The sequence below is a fragment of the Miniopterus natalensis genome, chromosome 15, assembly GCF_054644295.1.
Source record: "Miniopterus natalensis isolate mMinNat1 chromosome 15, mMinNat1.hap1, whole genome shotgun sequence".
Taxonomy (NCBI): domain Eukaryota; kingdom Metazoa; phylum Chordata; class Mammalia; order Chiroptera; family Miniopteridae; genus Miniopterus; species Miniopterus natalensis.
The window spans coordinates 5694554-5715252 of NC_142095.1; the positions used below are offsets into that span (position 1 = coordinate 5694554).

The window sequence follows — 20699 nt, forward strand, 5'->3', positions numbered from 1 at the left end:
ACCAGAAAATAGACTTTATTTCACACATACAAATGTTGCTTTAAATTCATAATAGTTAAGAAAAATATATACAAACTTCATCTTAAACAGAAAAGTGAAAACCAGCACTCTGTAGTTGGGGGTTGATGTGCCAGTCACCCCAGGAAACCAACCTTCTGTCTCTTGGGCCCCAGGCTTTCCTCCTTGTGCAGGATGCTCTGCAGCGAGGCGTGCAGCACCTTGCCCACACGCTTGCTGGTCTGCGGGACAGAGGGATGAGAGAGAACACACGTGAGGCACACGCTCTGGGAGTAGCTCTGCTCTCGGCCAGCCTGCCCTTCTAGGGCCATGCACATGCCATCTGCCTTACCAGGCCTTGATTTAATTAAACAAAGCAATATAAAACAAACTCCAACCTTGACAGCATAATAGTTCCCATCTGAAAAAACCATCCTAAAAAAAGGGGGGGGGGACTCCAACCCCCAGGCATCAAGCAGCAGAGGCTGCCTCAGCCGTTAGCTCACGCTGAGCATTCCTGCTGCTGTTACAAGAGCAGCAGGATTGTCAACCAAACCTGGACTTGGTCACCGCCAAGTCCCACAGTACTGTAGAAAGGCGGCAGAGAGACCACAGAACGTGCACGTGCAGTCTGTCTGATGAAGGAACAGACAGTGCTGAGGATTTGTCCTGACAAGCAGTTTCTAATGTACCTGCCAGCAGGTCTCTAAGCAGAACCGTGCAGAGGAGACCAGTCAGTACCTGGACAGGGTCTCTGGTGTCCTTGACACTACATACACCACCCATTTTTGCTTTCAAATACAATGATAAAGAGAAAACAGGCACCAAGGGCTCAGAGTCTTTTGTGAAAAGCCAGTGTTTCCAGGAATGAAGGAAGAGAGTAGAGGGTGACCTTGCCTGCTGTGAGGCAATGACCTATAGACACATGTTGTGATATGACACAGCAGTTACCTAAACAAACAACACCTGCTCTGGCTGTGTTCCTGGCAGGTCGGTCGGTCAGTCAGTCAGTCAGTCAGTCAGTCAGTGTCGGGGTCCTCAAAGACTTCTCAAAGTCGCGGTGGATGGAGGAAGGTAGGTCTAGGAAGACACAGGTAGGCAGGACCCGGTCCCTGGGGCAGAGGGGCTTCTGGGCCAGTGAGGGAGACAGAGCAATGAGTGCAGAGCAGCTAGAAAGAGCCCTAACGGTGCTGCCAGATGGGTGCAGGGGGCCCGAGGGAGCAATCCCCGCTCACCGTGGGCTGGAGGGAGGACTTCCCACCATTCCCACTCATCCCCACTGAGACACTCGAGGCCCGTGAAGGACGGGGAGACGGCCATCCTCCAGCCCCTGGCCCCGCCTTTGCTGACTTCAATTCCCTCATCGAATCACCAAAGTTGCGGGCCTTAGAGTCACCAGTGACTCTTCACATTATCAGCTCAACACTCGCATTTGGAAACATGGGAACCTGGGATCAGGGAGAAGATAAGCAACTGTCACTGGCAGGTTCCTGAAAGCCCAGAGCCCCACTGCCCACCACTGCTGACCACGTCAGCGGACACCCTGCAGGCCGCTGGTCTGGGTCAAGGGTGTAACGGGAGGGTTCTAATGGTGTGGCCGAGGCGGCAGGAGGCAGCAGGCACTCCTGCCAGCCCGGAGCCAGCCTCACCTCCATCATCTCGAAGATGCTCTCCGGGTCCAGGCTGCCCTTCCCCACCTTCCTCATACATGTCACGACTCCCTTGCTGGTCACGGACACCAGCAAGCTGGCCAAGGAGCAGGCCTCCTCCCGGAGGGTAGCGTCCACCACATGCCGACAGCCAATCTGCAGTCGGGCGACAGGGCGCATGTGTGGGTGACCCCCCCGATACCCCCAGGACAGCCCCCTTGAGGGAACATCCACACCAGCAAAGGGATCCTGCCCACGCAGGATTGAGCGCTGCAGATTCTGCTCACATGGAAAATATTTGAACAATGTTCGACCAATGTGTTGCTGGCCACGGTGTGAGCCATGAAGCATGGAATGGAAATGGGGGCAGGGGAGTTGTAGGGGTCTCTATAATTCAGAGACCATCCAAGTCAGAGGCCACCGAGGGTTTCTGACAGTGGGCACAGGGAGAATTTCACACAGGAGGCCACATGGATGTTTCCCTAATGACAAAGATGAGAACAAGTGGGAACATGCTGAGGGACACGCTTGAGAATGAGTCAGGTGTAGGTGGCTTGTGTCAGTCCCAACGCTTCACCACAGCCCAGGTTTATGAAGTGATTTTCGCGGAACTAAACCCGGCCCGTTCAGTCTTATTTTTAAACAATGAATCCTGCGTGGAAGCAGCGACAATCTCAGCCAATACAGCCCTGGGCAGAGCCCTGGGCACAGCTGGTTACATATCAGCATCAGCAAGATGTTGGCTCCACAGGCCTGTGCTCGTGTGAAAACCACATTTGACCCATTAGACACTGGGAGCTGCTACAAGCCGTTAGTCTCACAGATGTGGACACAGGCTCACAAAGGGGGCAGTAATCGCCTTCCCACCGCATTATTATCATGTGACCAGCACAGACCCCAAGGAGCTAAGAAAACAAAAGGAAATATGCCTCGGGTGTCAGGTATGGAGAAGGAGCCTAACAAACTGAACCCACTTGTGTGCTCCTGGGAATCTGTCACCTCTTCTGATTAAGAAGAAAGGGCTGCACATGGAAGGGTCTCCAATACAGCCAAGTACTGGATTCCGGCTGAAGCCACCTCTACACAGTTTGTAAAACCTACTTTCCAATCTGTTCAGTAACCAGGGTGGAAGGAGACCCACAGGGAAGAGGAGAAGCAGCAGACAAGCTCACACCTTGCAAAGGGTGACGATGCAGGGGACATTCTCCACACTTAGCCGGACGCAGTCATAAGGGTCATCGGACAGCTCAATGTCCTTCGACCCCTCTTCATCCTGCCGCACACGAACTTTTGGTACCCTGGGGGCAGAAGCACAATTAAAATCCCCACTGGCTGAAAGATACTTTCTCTAGAGGTTGAGAACAGGAGTTAGAATCCCTGTGACTCACACAAGTCACGCTTTGCCTGTGCTTCCTACCGTTCCTGTCAAGAGCACACGGCGACACCGCAGAGCAGTGAGAAAGGCTCATGTGCAGCACTATCTGCAGCAGCCCCGACTGGAAACTACCCAGACGCCCATCAACAGCAGACTGGACACACAGCCTGGCAGTCACACAATGAACAGCAGACAACACATACAATACGGATGTCTCAGGACTTAATGTTCAGCCGGCCGGGCGTGGCTCAGCGGCTGAGCGTCGACCTAGGATCCAGGAGATCGAGGTTCGATTCCTGATCAGGGCACATGCCGGGGTTGCGGGCTTGATCCCCGGTGGGGGGAGTGCAGGAGGCAGCCGATCAATGACTTTCTCACATCATTGATGTTTCGATCTCTCTCCCTCTCCCTTCCTCTCTCTGAAATCAATAAAGACATATTAAAAAAAAAAAAGTTGGTTCTGTGGTTTAAAAAAAAAAAGACCTAATGTTCAGTGAGCGAGGCAGACACGAACAGAAAGCACTGTGTGATTCCGTTTGTATCAGTACAAAGCCAATCAACTGTTTTCGGACAGTGGCTATCCTCAGTGGGTGCAGTGACTGCATGGGGTACTGGGTGGGAGGGATTGTGGAGGGAGGCAATGTCCCGCTTCTGGAGCTGGGTGCTGAAAACTACACTTAACCATAGTCAATTCATTCCAATCTAGGGTGGAGGAGCCAGGAAGGAACAGGTGTAACGGAAACAGCATTAGTGGTAATCTAGGGACTGACCTGCACCCTTCTGAATGGCTCTGACTATACAAAAGGTCTCTCCACATGCCAGGGGGGGCCAGTGCCTTGCAGGGTCCCCCTTCCCTGCTGCCTGCAGGGCTCTTTTTGCTCTGAGGATGAGACTGCGGCTATGCCCACGCCAGGTGTCCTCTCCAACCTGAGCAGCTGGGTCTTACCACCCTGCTGCAGTTTGCCTGACACCTCCCCCAGAGCCCAGCAGCCTCTCCTCAGCTGGTCCTACTGTCTTTTTGCCATGGTGCCCATGGAAACTAGCTGGCAGATGGGGAGTAATTTCTGAGGCTTGAGGTGCAACAGATGGCAACTTCCTTTCTCCAACAGAGCCAAGCCCAAGCTGCTGCTGGCAGCTGGCACTCAAGCCCTGCAGTGACCACCAGTGCCAGGCCCTCGACTATCTCAGCCAAGAGTCTAGTCACACAGCTCTGGGTGAGGACTCTACAGCTGTCATTCTCAGCAAACACTCCATCCCACAATTTCTGACTCAAATTTATTTAACTTTTTTTGTTTTGTTCAAAATTATGCAGGTAGTCTAAATTCAACATAGAAAAACTCTAAAATACAGATCAATGTTAAATCATTCATAATATGAGCACTGGAAAACTGTCACATGACCATTCTGGGACATACATGTATATTTACAGACATATTAAATATAAGAATTAGCAAAAGTAAAATACAACAAAACAACAAAACAGGATGAGAGGACTGTATCTAGCGGCTGGTTCTTCATATTAACGAACCTCTACACAGGCTGCTGCGTCGATTTTAGTCCCCCACGTTGGGACACTGGGTTGTTTCCAATTTCTTACCACTACAAAGCTGCCACGAACATTCCTCAGATAGTATCTTCACTCACTTATCCAATCACTTCCTTAGGCTATTTCCCTAGAAGCTCCCACTCCTCACTTCCCAATACCCCAGGACCCCCATTCCCGTAATGTAAGCTCTCTCGTGGAACGAACACCTACCCCACGTTTACTTTCAAATGCTGCAAACTTTCCTCAAAAAACTTGGTGCACAGAGCAGGGGAGAGGCTATATAATCAAACAGTCTGAGGAAAAGTCAACTCCAAAAAGGCTCAGTGCCTTGTCCCTGGCTCCGCAGCCTGTCGGGGAAGCTGAACCTGCTCTTCACTGAACTCGAAGCACAGGTTGCTGCCCTTATAGAACATTCACGTATCCAGTAAAGGGTTCCGTCAGCACCTGCTGTGTGGCAGGCACTGTTCACGGTGCTGGGGGGATGGCACAGCAAACGGACAATCCCCTGCCCCATGGAGTTTTGTCCAACAACAGTGTTTGGACAGCTAACCTGTAGCTGGTTTCTACTCTTTTTGCCTCTCTGTAGCTTTCTAGTATTTTTCTACATAGTACATGTTTACTTATGAAAATAGCAATACAAAAAATAAATACATAAATAGATGCATAGATTTAGTTCTAATTGATGAAATCTGTTTTCTGGAGCTCGACATGCAATATCACCATTTTCAATGCTAAACCCCCTCGTGATCTTCACCTATGAGCTATAGTAGAAATTTCCTTGGTGGTCCATCACCAGTGTCTGCCTGGGATCTCCAAGGGCCCCGGAGCTGTTTCTGGAAGGCTCACCTTGTATTGAAGAGAGCGGCCTTGACAGCGATGGAGATGGCATCGAACAAATTTCCACCACATTCCAACAGCTAGGGAGACAGGGATGAGCAGGGAAGAAAAGGCAAGCTCATGTCTTACTTCAGTATCACCCCCATGAAGGATACTGTTTCCTAAGACATGGTGACCAGTGATGCCCCAAAGAGCTCCCAGCTGTACCGCACGCATTACTCTCATCCTTGCTAATATCTGCCCAGCTTCCAAACAAGTAGAGAATGATGGCCGCTGATGCTGCAGCTGCTACCAGGCTCACAGTCACTGGTGTCGTTACCCACTACATGTCCTATCAACATACACCTAATGCTCCAACAGGCAACCCTCCCTTCATGCTTTATATTTAGTATAATAAAAGTGAAGGTCTTTTATACCATTTTCGCCCATGAGCAAAAGTGCCGACTGCACTTATGCGAGCTCATTCCGCAGGGAAGCTCAGAGCACACTAAGTGGAAGGTGACACATCCTTCTGTCCTCATTTGAGAGAGGCCTTGGCCCGAGTTCACGGCATAAAGCTGCCTGGGCGTGTACACCAAGGGAGAATGGAGAGGAAGCCCGTCGTAGAAAGGAAAGCTGTGTATGTCCGTGCTTCTGCACAGTCTGTCCTCTCCTCGCATGCACTGTGAACTCCTGAGGGCTGGATCCTGCGGGTGTGTTCTTTCCTTTACCCTCAGAGTCCAGCAGAAGGGTTGCCGTGAAGGAGGAGCCTGGAGACTATTCATGGAAGACAGGCGGGCCCTAAGCCAGGGCCTTCCAAACTCAACTAACAGTCGGCAGCGACGCCTGGCCCCTCTCCTTCGTGTACTTCATTCATGCCCAGTGCAAGTCTCCAATTCCCACCTTCAAGCTTTCCGAGCCAATGTCGCGTGCAGACCCTGCCTTTCCTACAGCCTGTATAATTACTGCTTATTAAAATATGATCCCCTGGCCCGCGTGACACCTGGCCTTGTGACTGCAGCTCATTCGTCTGGCAGGCGCGCTAACTCTTCCTCCAGTAGGGATCACGCTACAGGGCGCGTCCTGCTTACTGGAGACGAGAAAGAGCGAACGGACTTGCAATGTTATGTGTCACCCATTAGCACCGGCATTCGGAACAGCCCTCACCTGCTGGGCAGTGGCAACCAACCACTATCCACTGTCTGTTAGCTGTGTTCCCTCCACTATCGAATGAACTTAAAAGCACCCAGACAACCCTTCCCTGTTTCTTGCAGGGCTGGCATTTAGAGACGGCTGGGCTGTGTCTCCTCAGGTCACTAGTGGTCCACAGACCTGCTTTATCCTCGGGTTACTAAAGAATCTATTCGGTCAATAGCTTAGCCTTGTGTCCTCGAGCTGAGTGGAAGAGGTAGTCACTGATCTCAAGGTTCATAAAATTTAATTAGAAAGAACAAAAGAGACCAATCAAGAGCCTCTACATGAACAAGCAACTGGCAAAATTAATTACAGCTCTAAGAGGAGTTACTGTCTGATCCAAAAACCGGGCAGAGGAGTACTTGGAAGGGAAAACACCAGAAATGAAATGAGGGTGGGAACAAAAAAGACTCCTGAAGGAGCAGACTATGGAGTGGGGAGGCAGGGCCTCAGGGGCCTCACTTGGGAAACGAGAGACTCAGGGTAGGTGGCCTACAGGGTGTTTCCCAGGGAAGACGGCTTAGTGAGGTCAAGAGCAGACACTGGCACTTCTGGGCCCACTACCTGGCTTTGAGGCCTAATACCACTACTCTCGAGCTGAGACCCCTTGGGTGAGTTACTCTGCCTCTGTGCGTCTCGGTTCCCTCACTTATACCTGGGGAAGCTAATTGCGCCCACTCGCAAACATTTGTACGGGATAAATGAAAACGCATGTAAACGGCTCGTTGTCACTCCACGCAGAACGTGCCCACTTGTCTAGATTCTGCCAACGACTCCGGCACCATCTAGAGAGCATCTCTTGCTTTTTCTTCCCTGACAATCTCTGTGGATAACTTTAGGTGCTACCATGATATGCTGCTGTAACTTTATTGTAGGATGGCGCTGTATGTAGGCTACTATACACTACATTTAATTTAATACATATATGTATTACAGGAAATAATCTTTTCCCAACTAATCTCACCCCGGAAGTTGAAAGTCTCCACCTGAAGAGGGAAAAGCACCAGCAGGAAAGCAGGCCGGCGGGTCTCCTGCCGGCACAGCACAGTGATCCTTACCAGTACGTCCACATAGAGGACCCAGCAGTGCTCCCGAGGACTAATGCAGAGGGACTTCAGGTCCACGCTGCTCTTGTTGAATATTCGGTAGAGGGTATTAGCAATCTCCGTGCCAAGGTCATCGCCTCCTCGACCTTCAAATTCAGGGGTAGCATTGGCTGAACTGCACAGAGGGGCAACAGAAAAGCTGGTGAGTCTTCTCAAATGCAAAGAGCAAAGCAGGGAGGCTTTATTCCAGTTGCCTGTAGAATGACGGAAGAGCCGGTGCTACAAGGGAAGTCACTGAAATGAGGACAGGACGGCATCTGCCACTTTTCCAGCCTCCAGACAGACACATACAATGGGCCAGACCAGCACCGGGCCCTGGATTTGTCAGTGTGTGTGATGGGAGATCCCTGACTTCTAACAGAAGTTGTCTTTATCCAAAGAGAAACGAGAGAGCAATGGTAAAGTGAACTCTGGTCAGTGATAGTTAACTACCTTGAAACTATAATAAAATACCTTCTCTGGCTGGCCCAGGAAGCTGGAAAGCCGAGAATCAAACAGTCTGGCTTTGGAGGGGCTGCATTATATACACCATCCCTAGTTTTCACAGCCTAAGAATGCACAGTGTGCTCTCCAAACAAAAGCACAGAGTAAGTACAGTAACTTTCCTGGAACGTTTGTGTGGTTTTGTTGTTAATCCTCACCTGAGGCAATTTTTTCCATTGATTTTTAAAAATTTTTTTAGAGAGTAGAAGGGAAGGAGGGAAGGGGGGAGAGAGAGGGAAAGAAACATTGATGTGAGAGAGACATATCCACTGGCTGCCTCCCACACGTGTCCCAACCAGGGCTGGGGATCAAACCTGCAGCCCAGGAAGGTGCCCTTGGCTGGGAATCAAACCCGAGACCACTCGGCTCATGGGCTGACGCTCTAACCACAGAGCCGCACCGGCCAGCGCTGGAATGTTTCAGGAGCTACATAAGAGAGTACGCCAGAGCCTTGTCATGAGCTCTAGATTGTCACTGCCCTGAAAAGCAGGAAAAAGAAATAAGACAAACAGGCTTCTGCCTGGTTAAATATTAGGTGCTCTCTTTTACTTTATTTGCTATTTTTCAAAGAGAACACCTTTTCCATTTGGGCCTCTTGAATTTTATGCCTAATTACCTCAACAAAGAAGGAAGACACATCACATTTGCCACCCTAAGCATCACTCAAGTGTTTAATAGGAAACTGTGGAGGGCTCTGACTTAAAACAAACCCTTAATACCTCTGTGAGATAAGCCAACATTCCAGTAGTCACCTAACATAATGAGTAAGGCCCAGAGCGGTAGGAAGCCAGTTGTTTCAGTATGGTCTCTGCCAAATCCCACAGTGAGGCTCTGACCCCCAGCCCATCTGTGCATCCGCTCTGCCACCCGGAAGGTACCCAGCCAAATGCCAGGCACTGCAGACCCAGAGCCTGTGCACAGAGGATGCCCACCCTAAGTCAGAATTCCAGTGAAGTAGGGGGTGGTTTCATGGCTGGGAGGGAGCAAACAGCAGGAGCCCAGGATCAGGATCTCAGCAGTGTTGAGGGTTATAGGAGACCTCCAACCTGAAGATGAGCAGAAGCTGGTCAGGCCGCAGGCAGGCAGGAAGGGGGCGGGGGCGTCCAGGCAAAGCTAAACCTGTGTGGAAGCCATGCCCACCCTATTTGTGTAATGCTAAGAAATGTCACCTAATATAGTGAAATATCCCTTTTGTCTAGTCCATTTTAATATAGGTATAAAAGTGAATCCTAAAACAACCAGAGCGTCCTGTTGTATAACTTTGCTTCTCTAATCATACAGTCCTCCCTGACTACTATGAGTCAGCAAAACCCCAATTAAAAATCCCCAAGAGAAACTTCATTACTGCCATAGCAACCTCACTGGTCTCTCCCTGCCTCTGCTGGACTCAGGCACTGAGCCATGAAAAAAAGCCCACTTATGGCGAAATAATCAAGTCACCAGGGACCAAGTTAATTTTGCACAGCCAGCAACACACAGCCTGTTCCTAATTCAAACACTAAGCAATCAATATGAAAGCTCCATCTTTCAAGTGTTTAAAACACATCTACATAGGTCTCTGTGTAGACGAATCCAGTCCGAGATGCTAATGCTGCAAATGTTTACCTTCCCCTGATTACAGTGGGGCACATCCTCCAGGGTGTGACTGATAACTGGAGAGGAAGCAGCAACTCCCCCACAGCCAGCCCTGAGGGGTGGCTTATAGACTTCCCAGGCCCGACTGGCTAAATTAATCGACCTACAAAACCACGCCCCATTGTTTTTTTGACACTGGGCTAATTTAAAGTGAAAAATTCCCCAATTTTAAAAGTCTTATTTTCTTTCCTTAAACATATCTTTCTTTCAGCACAGCTTGTAGACAGGCAGAGAAGACCGTTTTGAGGCGGACGAGACCACAGAAAGCTCCTGCATCTGGATAGTGCCCTGGTCATGGAGTGAATCTGGGGAGGAGGCAGGAAAGGACACTGTCCAGGGTGGGGATGGGTGCAGGGCTTTGGGTACAGTGAGAAAAGCCAGAGACTGGATTCTGCCAAAGGATGAAGAGAAGGGCTGCAGTGAAAAAGTGAGGGTATCGCCTTATCACTAGGGGTGCTCACAGCACAAGGACCCTTTCCGACAGAGTGGGTCAGAAATTCAGACCTGGTGAGGGCCTTAGAGTCTCCAGAGGACTACAAAATCAAATGCCTGCAAGGGCTAGCCAGGTAACTACATGCATCTGAACAAAGGGCCATATGTAATTAACAGGGAGTGATGGAGACTGGCAAACTTTCAGGCCCTGTCTGAAGGCATTTTAATTCATCTTTGATAAAAGCCTTCATTAGTGAAACAAAAATCTTGCAGATGAATTGTGGCCTCAGGAGGACACTGTGAGACCTCAGACGGTCTGATTCTCTCACTTTACAAGGAAGGAGACTGCAACGAATTTTTTGGAAAGTGTACCACGTGCTAGACACCACTCTGAGCATTGAGATGTATTAACTCAATTCCCACAACAACCTTAGAGATCAGCACTGTTACTGACCCTATTTTAGAGACAATGAAACTGAGTTGCAGAAAGGTTGTGTAACTTGCTCAAAGTCACACAAATAGTGACTGGGAGCTAAGATTCTAGACCCAGGCAACCTGACCCTTGTCTGCGGAGCTTCGCTGGACTCTCCCTGAGTGTGCAAGCTAGCACGTCTGGCTCATAGCCTAACATCAGTCAGGTTAGCTTTCCTTGGGCCTGTCTTATGCCTCAAAGTAATAAAGGGGCACTCTGGTCCTGGGAGTTATTACTAGAGCACAAATGTTGGAGTCCAGGAGTGGAGACCAAGGGAGACCTAAATAAAAGACTTCTCTATTAGGTACAAGGTTTAAAGAGAGAGAGAGGAAACAGGCTGATAATCCCCCTGCTCATAGACATCACAATCTATTCTTTCAGTGGGAGAGAGTATATAGGTCTTTTAGCATAAAACCAAATGCCTTTTTATAGTTACCCAAACCAATTCAGACCCTTTGTAAAGACCCACTCCTCCAGGGCTGTTAGGAAATTGCTTATTGAGCTGGATAAACTAATAAAATCCTGGGAATGCCGTCCCTCCCAGTTCTCCACCCCTCCTGACTCATAGCCTCCACTCCACTCCTCCTGCTTGGCACCTCTCTCCCTGGTTCAACTGGGGTAGACTGAGATCAAGGCCACGTCTACTTGCAATGGGACTTCAGACACTAGGCCCATTGTTGTTTCCCTTACAATCAACAGAGACTGCAAACCCTGGAGTCTCACAGTCAGATCAGGCCAGGCCCATGCAGAAGTGATTTGGTGGGTATCTGGGCCGAGGCTGACTAAGGACCCTTCCCTCCCTCAGTCACCCAGCCCCAAGGCAGGTCCTGATGCCTCTGACTCATGTGCTCATTTCTGAGCCTACCGAAGTGTCCTCATAAATGGGTTGGGAATATAGCACATTTAGAGCTTGTCACCTAAGCCCTTGTTTGAAGTTTCTGGGAGAGTTATCGCATCAATTCTGGAGACTTGCAAAGTACAGCTAACCTCGAATGGCTTCTGCAGGTTCTGCTCTGCTTGGCCCCCACCCCTGGCCCTTCAGCCAAGAACAGTGCCCCCTTCAAGGAGCACTAAGCAGGTAAGGATCAGATCAAGTGGCTCCACCCACCAATTCAGGGCTCAAAGCTTGTGGTTCAGTATTAGCGTAAAGCACAAGCGATCACATGGAAAAGTAGTGAAGTCCCAGGGAGAAGTGACAAGTACCAGGCACACTGAACCGCCTCTGAATGAAACGTACACTCCTCAACAATTAAAAATCGAAGCCCCTCTGAAAGGCTCAAGCCAGACAGCTGAGAAACGACCTGATGACCGCCACCTAGTGGTAACCCAGCATGACACACCAGTTCATTCAATTCTGACCTTTCTCTGCGCTGTAGATGGAAACCATCTTTTCCTGAAGTTTCAGAGTTTTTATTTAAATGGCCTATTTTTAGGAAACAACTAACAAAGGCATGAGACAGAAGTGAGACGGTCCGAGTTGGCTCCCAGTTTAGTGAAAGCGCTGCCAGCTTCTCTGGAGCGGAGCTCAGGAACCCAGGCCTTTACCCCTCTACTGGTAGGGGGCAGGATCAGCGCAGCGGGGTGGGAGGCAGTGTGTGTCTACCTCAGACTCCGTGTGTTATTCCAAGAGGACAAATTGAAGTAGGATGAGTTAGCAGAAAAGCAATTCATTTTCTGAGACCACTCTACCTCTGGGGATTTCAATAATTAGAACCTGGAAGCAGCTGATAAGTACTTAACTCAAGCTGGGCTCAGATTGGCAGGAGCCCGCCCACCCCCCCAATACTTTCCTCCCACTGGGTAAGAATTCTGTTTCAGCCTGAGCTCTTCAGCAGAGGCCCCATCCCCGGGGCCCTCACTGCTGGGCACTCTTCACGAGGTCAGAATGAAGGGGTTTGTCTGTGCAATTTAGAGTAGCTCCTTGCAGACTCAAATGAGGTTCTGAGCAAAGGGGCAGCCGGCAGTGCTTAGTAATCTCTCCCTTCTCTAGGAAAATGGAGTTTTATGAATCTCTCATGTAATTCTACCTGCTGGGCTGATGGCACTAACTGAACCACTTAAAGATGCTACAGTGTGTCATAGGAGATGATCAACCTTGAGAAAGAGATTCAGAACTCCCCGGAAACTAGAACTTCTAGGCTTGCGGGTTCTCCTGAGACTTACAAAGGGGCAAAGAGACCAGCAGGCAGCCATTCTCAGCCAGGAAAGAGGCTTAGACCTAGAAGCCAGGTCTTAGAAAAGGCAGCTCACAGGCTCCTCTCAGCCTAGAGTCACCCTCCCTTTAGAGCTGGAACAAGAAAGGGACACGAGTGGCAGGCAAACCTTAAGCCACACGCAGACACAGGGCCACATGAGATGTGTCTGCTGTGCCAAGCACCTGAGTGTGAAACCCTCCCTTTGGCGTGCCTGGTGACTGTCTTTGGTCTAACGCGAACAGGTGGACGGTAATGAGGAGGAAGAAAGGAAAGCAGATTAGCTCCTCACACACACGGGGTCTGCCCCTCTGTGACTGTTTACTGGCCTGAATTAGGCAGATCATGGCCGAGAGAGGCAGTTTCCTTCCTCCAAAAGCAAAGGAAGCGGTAAGCTGGAAGCCTGAGCAAGGCCACCATCGTGCACAGTAACTAACAGGCTGATTCCACTGCACAACCCACAGGTGAGGACCAGGAGGAAACTGCTCCGGGGCCAGCGCAGGGGGCAGGAACGGGCAAGAAGGAAAACTGGCCAGAAAGGTGAATGCAGACATGCTCTGGGACCTCTAAGCACAATAGCTCTACAAAGCTGGCCGCCATAGGCTGCATAAAGTACAAAGAGCAAAGACTCACAGTCGGACAGACATAGCTATGGGACCCCCGGAAAGTCACTCACCCTCTCTGGCCGCGTGTCTCTCATAAACAGTTTGGGAGAGGTGACCTTCTGTTTGAAAGCGAAGACTGGAAGACTATACTTACTATACTAATGCAGGCTAGCATCTGTGCAGAAAAAGGCTGACAGCTTGGCTCTGACTTCTGAGTCAACAGGAAACTGTGTCCACTGCGCCTAGACTACTGCTGCAAAAATATGGTTTATGCTGGACACTTGCCTTCCTTTTAGGAGGCTGGAATTGTGGTATGTGCTAAGCAGAGGGTGCTTACATGACCAGTACCCAAAAATATCTTGGGTGCTGAGTCTCTAATGGGTTTTCTTTCAGAATCATGTTGCTGCATTTTTGTTGCTGTAATAAATCTTACTCATGAGTACAATTATATGCTAGTCCTGTGAGTCTTTCCAGCAAATTTCCGAATGTGGGGGTGGTCTTGGGGACCCCCAACACAGTATCAATGATATATACCTGCACCTAACATGAGCCAATAGAGAGCCTTACCCACCTCAAGAAGGCCCACTGTCACCACCTCGTTAGAAATGAAGCTATAGACAGAAGATGAGACTGGGCAAGCAACCCAATAAAAAGCCCCAACCCCTAGAGGGAGGTAACCAGAGGGAGAGAAATAACACTGACTGAAAGCCCACAGGGAGTCAGGAGTCATCCTAGCCGCTCTATCTTCATGACCCCACTTCCTTATCACAACAGTATCATTATTCCCAGTGCTTAAAGAAACTAGGCAAAGAGAGACGGAGTAACTAGCCTGAGGTCACACAGCTGGCCACAGAGGCTGCAGTCTGCTCTTCCCAGCACCCACGCTGCCTGCAAAACTGCCACTCCCTCGCCTGTCAGGCCACTTGGAGGGCCCTAGTCTTTGCTCTGCCAAGCAAGTCATGAGAAGTTTTCTGGAAAGCTAGTGCAGAAAGGGCATTTTAGACCAAATGATCCTTATCATCTGCATTTGATATTTTTCAAAGCATCATCTCACTTGACTCTCATGACCACCATGTGCTGGGCTGCCTGGCAGACACCCTCCTGTCAGACTGGAAAATGAGGCCTAGCGAGGGCCAGGTGATTAGGACAAGGGCAGAACTTGACCCAACGCCTCCTTCCACATATCCCAGTGCCTGGCACACAGGAGGAACTCGGTAAATGCCTGCTGGCTGGATGAATGATGATTCAGTACAAACTAAAAGTGGACTCAACAGGAAACCAGAGGTTCATCCTCTGAACCTTCATCTTTTACACTGTTTTTCTTTAAAAACATCTGCATAGTACTAACCAGTCAACAAAGAACTCCAAGTAACCTTCATTTGGCTTCTCCAGCTTCGGCGTCCCCATTTCTGCTTTCACTCCCACCAAGATGTCCGTGTGACCCTGCAGACATATGCAAGAAGGGTCCTCACTCCGGGCAGGCAGCCAGGTACCCAACCATTGCCCTCCTCTCCCAGACGTACACCCCTGGGGGACTCTCTTAAGAGCAATGCTGGGACTTGGAAAGTGGCCCTTTGAGAAGACGAAAGGTTCTTCAGATCTAGACAGACCCCCTCCCAGAGTTTGGCTTGGGTCTTGGATTTTCCCAGGACAACTGTGCCACAAGGGCCTGGAGGGGCCTGTGGCTGGCTCCCTAGGAACTCCTCATTCTTCCACCTGGGCATGGACGGACTGTGGCCACAGCACTCACCAGCTTGACCCTAGCAGACCCACTGGTGTTGGACACCACGTCGGTTTCCACTTCGACACATCGGTAGTCCTCACATCCACGGCCATCCACGCGGAGGTCTTCCTAAGTGCAACAACCATAATCCTGAGGCTGTGATCCCAAACCAACAACACTCCCAAGCCAATTCACTCCTCTTCATTCCCCTAGAGAAATATGCAGTATATCTTTTTTTTCTTAGTGAATCATCCAAGTTTGCCACCCCTGATGCTGAAGATGGGTTTCAGAGTGGTCTAGGCAGTGCTTGCCCCTTGTCTTTTTACTTCAGTTATTTACTGATATCACTGTAACTCACAGGTGTCTGTTTTATGCTGTGGCTATAATCCAGTACTACCAATATTATCTTGTTGCTCCAGAATTGGCCACAGGGAGCTCCTTTGGGTGGGTTCCTAAGTTCTTTCAACATGCCTCCAATCTTTTTCTAGCACTTCTTTATTTTCCAACAACACAAGTCGTCCCAGCCTCTTGTATTTCCCCTGCCCCAACCCTGGGATCAGCCCTTTCTCCAAAGAGCCCCGGTTCCTTTTATTGGGGGGGAGAAAAACCAGGATCTGGATACTGGGTAGGTTCATTCCTGCTGGGGCGTCATTTCTTCCAGAGCTTCTCAGCAGACAGAGCTAGAAAGCACATGCATGTACACTCTCCCCCTGCCACCAGTGTTTATTTCTGTATAGCTACACATCTGTTAAAAAGCCATGTGTTCACACTGACAGTTGTGTCTAACCTTCTTCCTTGCCTTATGTGTATCTTCTCTCTCAGACAGGGAGAAACCTGGCTTTCACCATCTACCATGTACTCAGGTATTTGTTAAACCTTAGTATATATACACTTTCAGAATTGCTAACCCACACCCCTGTGAGAAACAAACTTACTAAGAGCACAGTATTTGTATCGAGTCCTGTTTAGCTCTCTTATTCATCCCTGGCAGTCTGTGTTCCAGTCTGGGTCCCCCACACCCTGTTACTTTTAATTACTTATTTACTCTTTGGGTACGTGGACCATCAGCAAAGCTATCAGAAAGGGTGTGCCCAGAGACAGGGTGCTCTCCCCTCATCCCTTCCCCCCTTTCCCACCCACACCAGGCAGGAAACCAGTCTCTTTAGCTCCAGGCAGGAAACCAGTCTCTTTCTGTATTTCCTTTGCACAAATGAGCAGATATCCGAATATTTTAAATATCCCCTTCTTCTGTAAGGGCGGCTTCCTACAGATACCCTGTGACACTCTGCCTCTTTTTAACACTTTACATACACAGGAAGTCACCCCCTATCTGAGCACGGAGATCCTCCTCACTCTTCATAAACATTTTTGGAAAGCATTTTCTTTTTTTCCAGAAAAGGAATCATTAGGATTATCAGACTCTCAAAGGGGTTAATGTTCCTCCAAACATTAAAAAACACTGTCCTGAAGAATGTTAACCGTCAGAAACTTATCTTTAAACTACCTGGTTAACTGCATGTGACTTTTTTTATTTTGAGAAATTAAAATACAAAAAGGCAAAAGCTGTGTGCTCCCTCCACACAGTACTGACTACTGCCATGTGTGTTTCAGCCCTTTTACTACTCTCTCAACTCCTGTTAAAGGAAGAAACAAAACCAAACCAAAGCATCATAAGTCCGGTTGAAGTCCCCTTGCTCATCCATGCACCTCCGACCCATTCCCTCCTTGAAGAGAATCCTTATCTTGAGTCTGGGGAGACTTGGACTTGAAAAGCAACAGAATTTCAAGCCTGGGAGAATGAGTCTCATGAGACAACTCAAAACTTCAGGGCCCATCCACAGAACAGGAAGGCTTTCTAAGTCAATCTGTGACTCCTTGTTTGCTCCATCCACCCAAGGCGTGCCCCGATAGGAAAGTGAAAACCTGGCGGAATCCTTCACAGGCTGCAGGCATGGAACAACTGTGAACAATCGCTAGGAGCACTAGTTATGGGTTCCAGGCCTGGTCCTGCCATTAACCAGCTGCTTGACCTAGGTAACCTAGGACAAGTCCCTTCCCCTATAAACTAATTCCCACATTTGTAAAAAGATGGAGACTGAATTAAATGACCTCAAAGGTGCTTCTCTAACTCTGCAGATCTATATATCGATAGCCACCATTATTTGCAAAAATTAATAGTAACTACTACTTAATGTGCATTTACCATATATGCGATAATGTCCTAGAAACACTACACAGTTAACACGCTGAATCCATTATGCAAACAGAAAAAAAGGTTGAAAGATACTAAGTGGCTGGCCCCAGGTCTCACAGCCAGTAAGCAGCACTTGAACTCCAAGCCAGAGCTCTTCCCCACAATTCCCCGGGACCACCTGCATTCTACAGGGTCTCTTCACTGTCCCTCAGAGGATGGCCTGGCTGGCAGTACCAGTTGGTCTTAATGATGATGATAACAGCTCTGAGAGCAAGGAGACCACAAGGTGACAGGGCTCCCAACTACTGCTTTAAAATACCACTCACCCTGGAAAGATCTAGTGACACCTTTGCAGTAACAACCCACATACTTGTTCCTGGGTAGGTGAGGGGAAGAGTATAAAAAGACTGGGCCTCCCCAGCTCCTGCCTCAGTAGCCTTTGAATCAGTCTCTGCCCCAGGGGAAGGCTCAGTGAAAAAGGCTCAAGTGACAAGAGGTAAACAAAGAGCTACAAATTATCCTTTCAAAGAATACATCAACTATAAATTATTTTCAAAAAAAAAAAAGCATGGAAAGGATAGAAGGGGAATAAACCAAAACACCAAACAAACTAGTCCACAGATCACTGCACCCAGGGCAACTTTTTTAAAAATCCAGTTTTCCTCCTAAATGACAGGAAATCGCTTAAACCTGCCTGACAAGCCTCCAATTTTTATTCATCTGCAGCACTCAGGAGCAAGGGAACTCATCCATGTGCAAACACATAAGAACAGGGGCTGCCCTGAAGTGAAGGCTTCATTTAAAAACCAACAGAGATGTCAACAAATGATGGGCAGTACCTTGGAGGGACACCCAGTCCTTCTCAGCTTGGGGGACAAAAGCACCTTTCCAGATAAAGGGCTTCAGGATGCTGGAATGGCTCCAGGTGAATTTTAAGTTGTTATCTCTGTGATCACAACTCTGCCTATAGGGTGTGGTGTGGTGGAGTCACCTCCAACTTACATTTAATTTTCTGCTGCCACAGACCAGCTTTGCGACCTTGAGCAAGTTCCTCAACAGCTTTGAGCCTGGCTCATCGTCTAGAAAGCAGGAATGGACCCTGACCTTGCAGTTATAGGAGAATCTGAAAACTCCAAATCATTTACAGGGACCTCCTCAGCACAGTGTAGCACATGGGAGGCCCCACTGGCAGTTTCCTCCTCCTACTTCTGGGGGCAGGTATTAGCTCACCAAATCCTCAAAGCCGACCATGGAGAGAGGTTACAGAGGAAGATACTGAGGTACCACAGTTTCCTGTTTGTGACCGAGGGGAAGGACATGGGACTCAGCCCAGAGCTGCTTGACCCAGTTCACCCAGTCCTGTTTCTCCTTTACAGAAGCTGACAAGTCAGTTCTACTGATCCAACACACTTGGGAGGATTTCAGACTGCAGAGGTCCTCTGAGGTGATGGTGACCCCGCATGACCTTGCTGTGACTGCCCAATACCTTGGAGCTCACTAGAGAACTGAGACTAGAACGCCTTCTCCCCGGAGGAAATACAAACCACTTAGGAAAGGGGCCATGACTGGTCCAGCGTTGCAGGCCCAGGCCCAAGACAGTGGGCAAAACTAAATGTCAACCTTCTTTTCACTTTCCATGCCTGTTGAGTAGCCCCTCCTTCCTTTGACAGGATGTGTTTCCATTCATCTTGCGAAGTGCCTGGGTGCAGCCTTTCTGTGCCACCAGTCGGTAAACGGAAATGGCACAGGGCTCAAAATCAAGTGTCCTGCACTGTCGATGGAGCAGTTGAGTCCTGACTGCACAGTCTCACAGCTGAGGACCAGGCTCAGGCCCTGTTCTCCCTCTTCTGTGCTGCCCACCATAGGGGTTTACCATTAACCCCCCATGAAAAAGAGACCCTGTCCCTGGGAGGGGTGTGGATTTTTCCCAGCTGCCGCCACGGGGAGCAGCTGCTTTGCTCGTCTATGTAAGTTTCTCCTATTAAAGCTCTTATGAGTTTGAATAAGGCCTCAGGTCAGTTCTTCAGAATAGATCCCGAATTTAGATTTCTGGGGCTCTCCCCCCGCCCCCCCCAAAGAGATAAGAGAATACAGCAGATGCATAAAAATCAGCAGAGACGAGCAAGGGAGATGAGGGTCCCACTGCCCTTGAATTCCTGGAGAGACGCTTACACAGCCTTCGCATATACACTTTTTTGCTTGAGCCTGTTGGTTGGTTAACATAACTAGCAAGTGAGTCCTCAACACACAGTGAGGTTACCTTCAACGGCTTCCAACTCCCACCCAACCAAGATGAAACATGCGGGAAATAGGAACCGAAGAAAGGCTGAGGGCGAGGGAGACCGGGAGCTGAAACTGAACCAACAGGACACAAGGTGGAAAGTGAAACAAAATGGTGCCCTTCCCGGGACCCGGCGAGGCTCTGAGCAGACGTCGCTAACCTGCAGAGGGCGCAGGCAAGAAGCCGCCCTCGGCCGCTCGCCGCCAGGCCCAGCTTCCCCGCCGCGGGCTCCGGCGCGGTCCCACCGCAGAGCGGGCGCGAAAGGTGCGGAGCCAGTGCAGCCACAGCCGCCTCTGGGGCTCCGACGCCTCCCACCAACGGGAAACTGCAAACGCCGTGCCGCGGGTGGTGGGGCCGCTTTTCAAACACCTTCCCCCTTTGCTCGAAAGGCGATTTGTATTTTCACAGCGCGTTCCCCTCGGGCGCCCTCTCTCCCCGGCGCCTCGCAGCCGCAGGGGCGGAAGCGGGCAGGAGGCCCCGGCGGCGGGGGAGCGCGGGGCGCGGGCACAGCGGGCGGCCTGGGGCCCGGGCCTCCAGTTTCCTCCCTGGGCTCGGCACCTGGCAGACCCGAAGGCGGCACGTGCGCTTCCACCCCAATAGGACGCCCGCCGCCGGTTCTCAGCACGCCCGCGTGGCGGGCGGAGGCTGCAAACGCTGGCGGCGGAGCGGTTGAGCCCGCCAGGAAGCCCAGGCCCGCGCTCCGCCCGGGGAGCCGAGGGCCGGCCCGGCCCGAACCGACCCTCCCCGCGGGGCCAGGGGCGCCAGGGCCACCCGGCGGCCGCCGCCCGCGCCGCCGCTGGAGCTACCTGGACCCCGTGCACGATGTACACCTTCTCCGCCTCGCTCAGCGACACGGACGCCATGCTGCCCGGCCGCCCCTCGCGTCATCAGCCCGCGCCCGCCCCGCCCCGCCCCGCCCCGCCCCGGCCGCGCCCCCCCGCGCTCTGCGTCATCAGCCCGCGCGGCGGCCGCCCCTGCAGGCGCCACCGCCAGTGCCGG

At 50.4% G+C, this 20699-nt stretch overlaps 1 protein-coding gene across 1 annotated transcript; it reads right to left on the reverse strand.

Moving 5' to 3' along the window:
- Positions 1-20563, reverse strand: EXOSC7 (exosome component 7). Its single transcript, XM_087824807.1, has 8 exons — positions 20507-20563; positions 15253-15354; positions 14851-14945; positions 7636-7798; positions 5414-5484; positions 2821-2944; positions 1647-1802; positions 1-239 (listed from the first exon to the last, which is right to left on the reverse strand). Exons 1-8 carry the CDS (start codon positions 20561-20563, stop codon positions 135-137), a joined length of 873 nt encoding a protein of 290 aa, XP_087680933.1. The 3' UTR covers positions 1-134.
- Positions 20564-20699: the final 136 nt, after the last annotated feature.

Coding starts and splice junctions, on each gene's coding strand:
- EXOSC7 (XM_087824807.1), bottom strand. CDS start 20,563: ATGGCGTCCGTGTCGCTGAGCGAGGCGGAGAAGGTGTACATCGTGCAC. Junction 1,803..2,820: donor GCATCGTCACCCTTTGCAAG/GTGTGAGCTTGT, acceptor GCCCGACTGCAG/ATTGGCTGTCGGCATGTGGT. Junction 240..1,646: donor GCATCTTCGAGATGATGGAG/GTGAGGCTGGCT, acceptor TCTGTCCCGCAG/ACCAGCAAGCGTGTGGGCAA.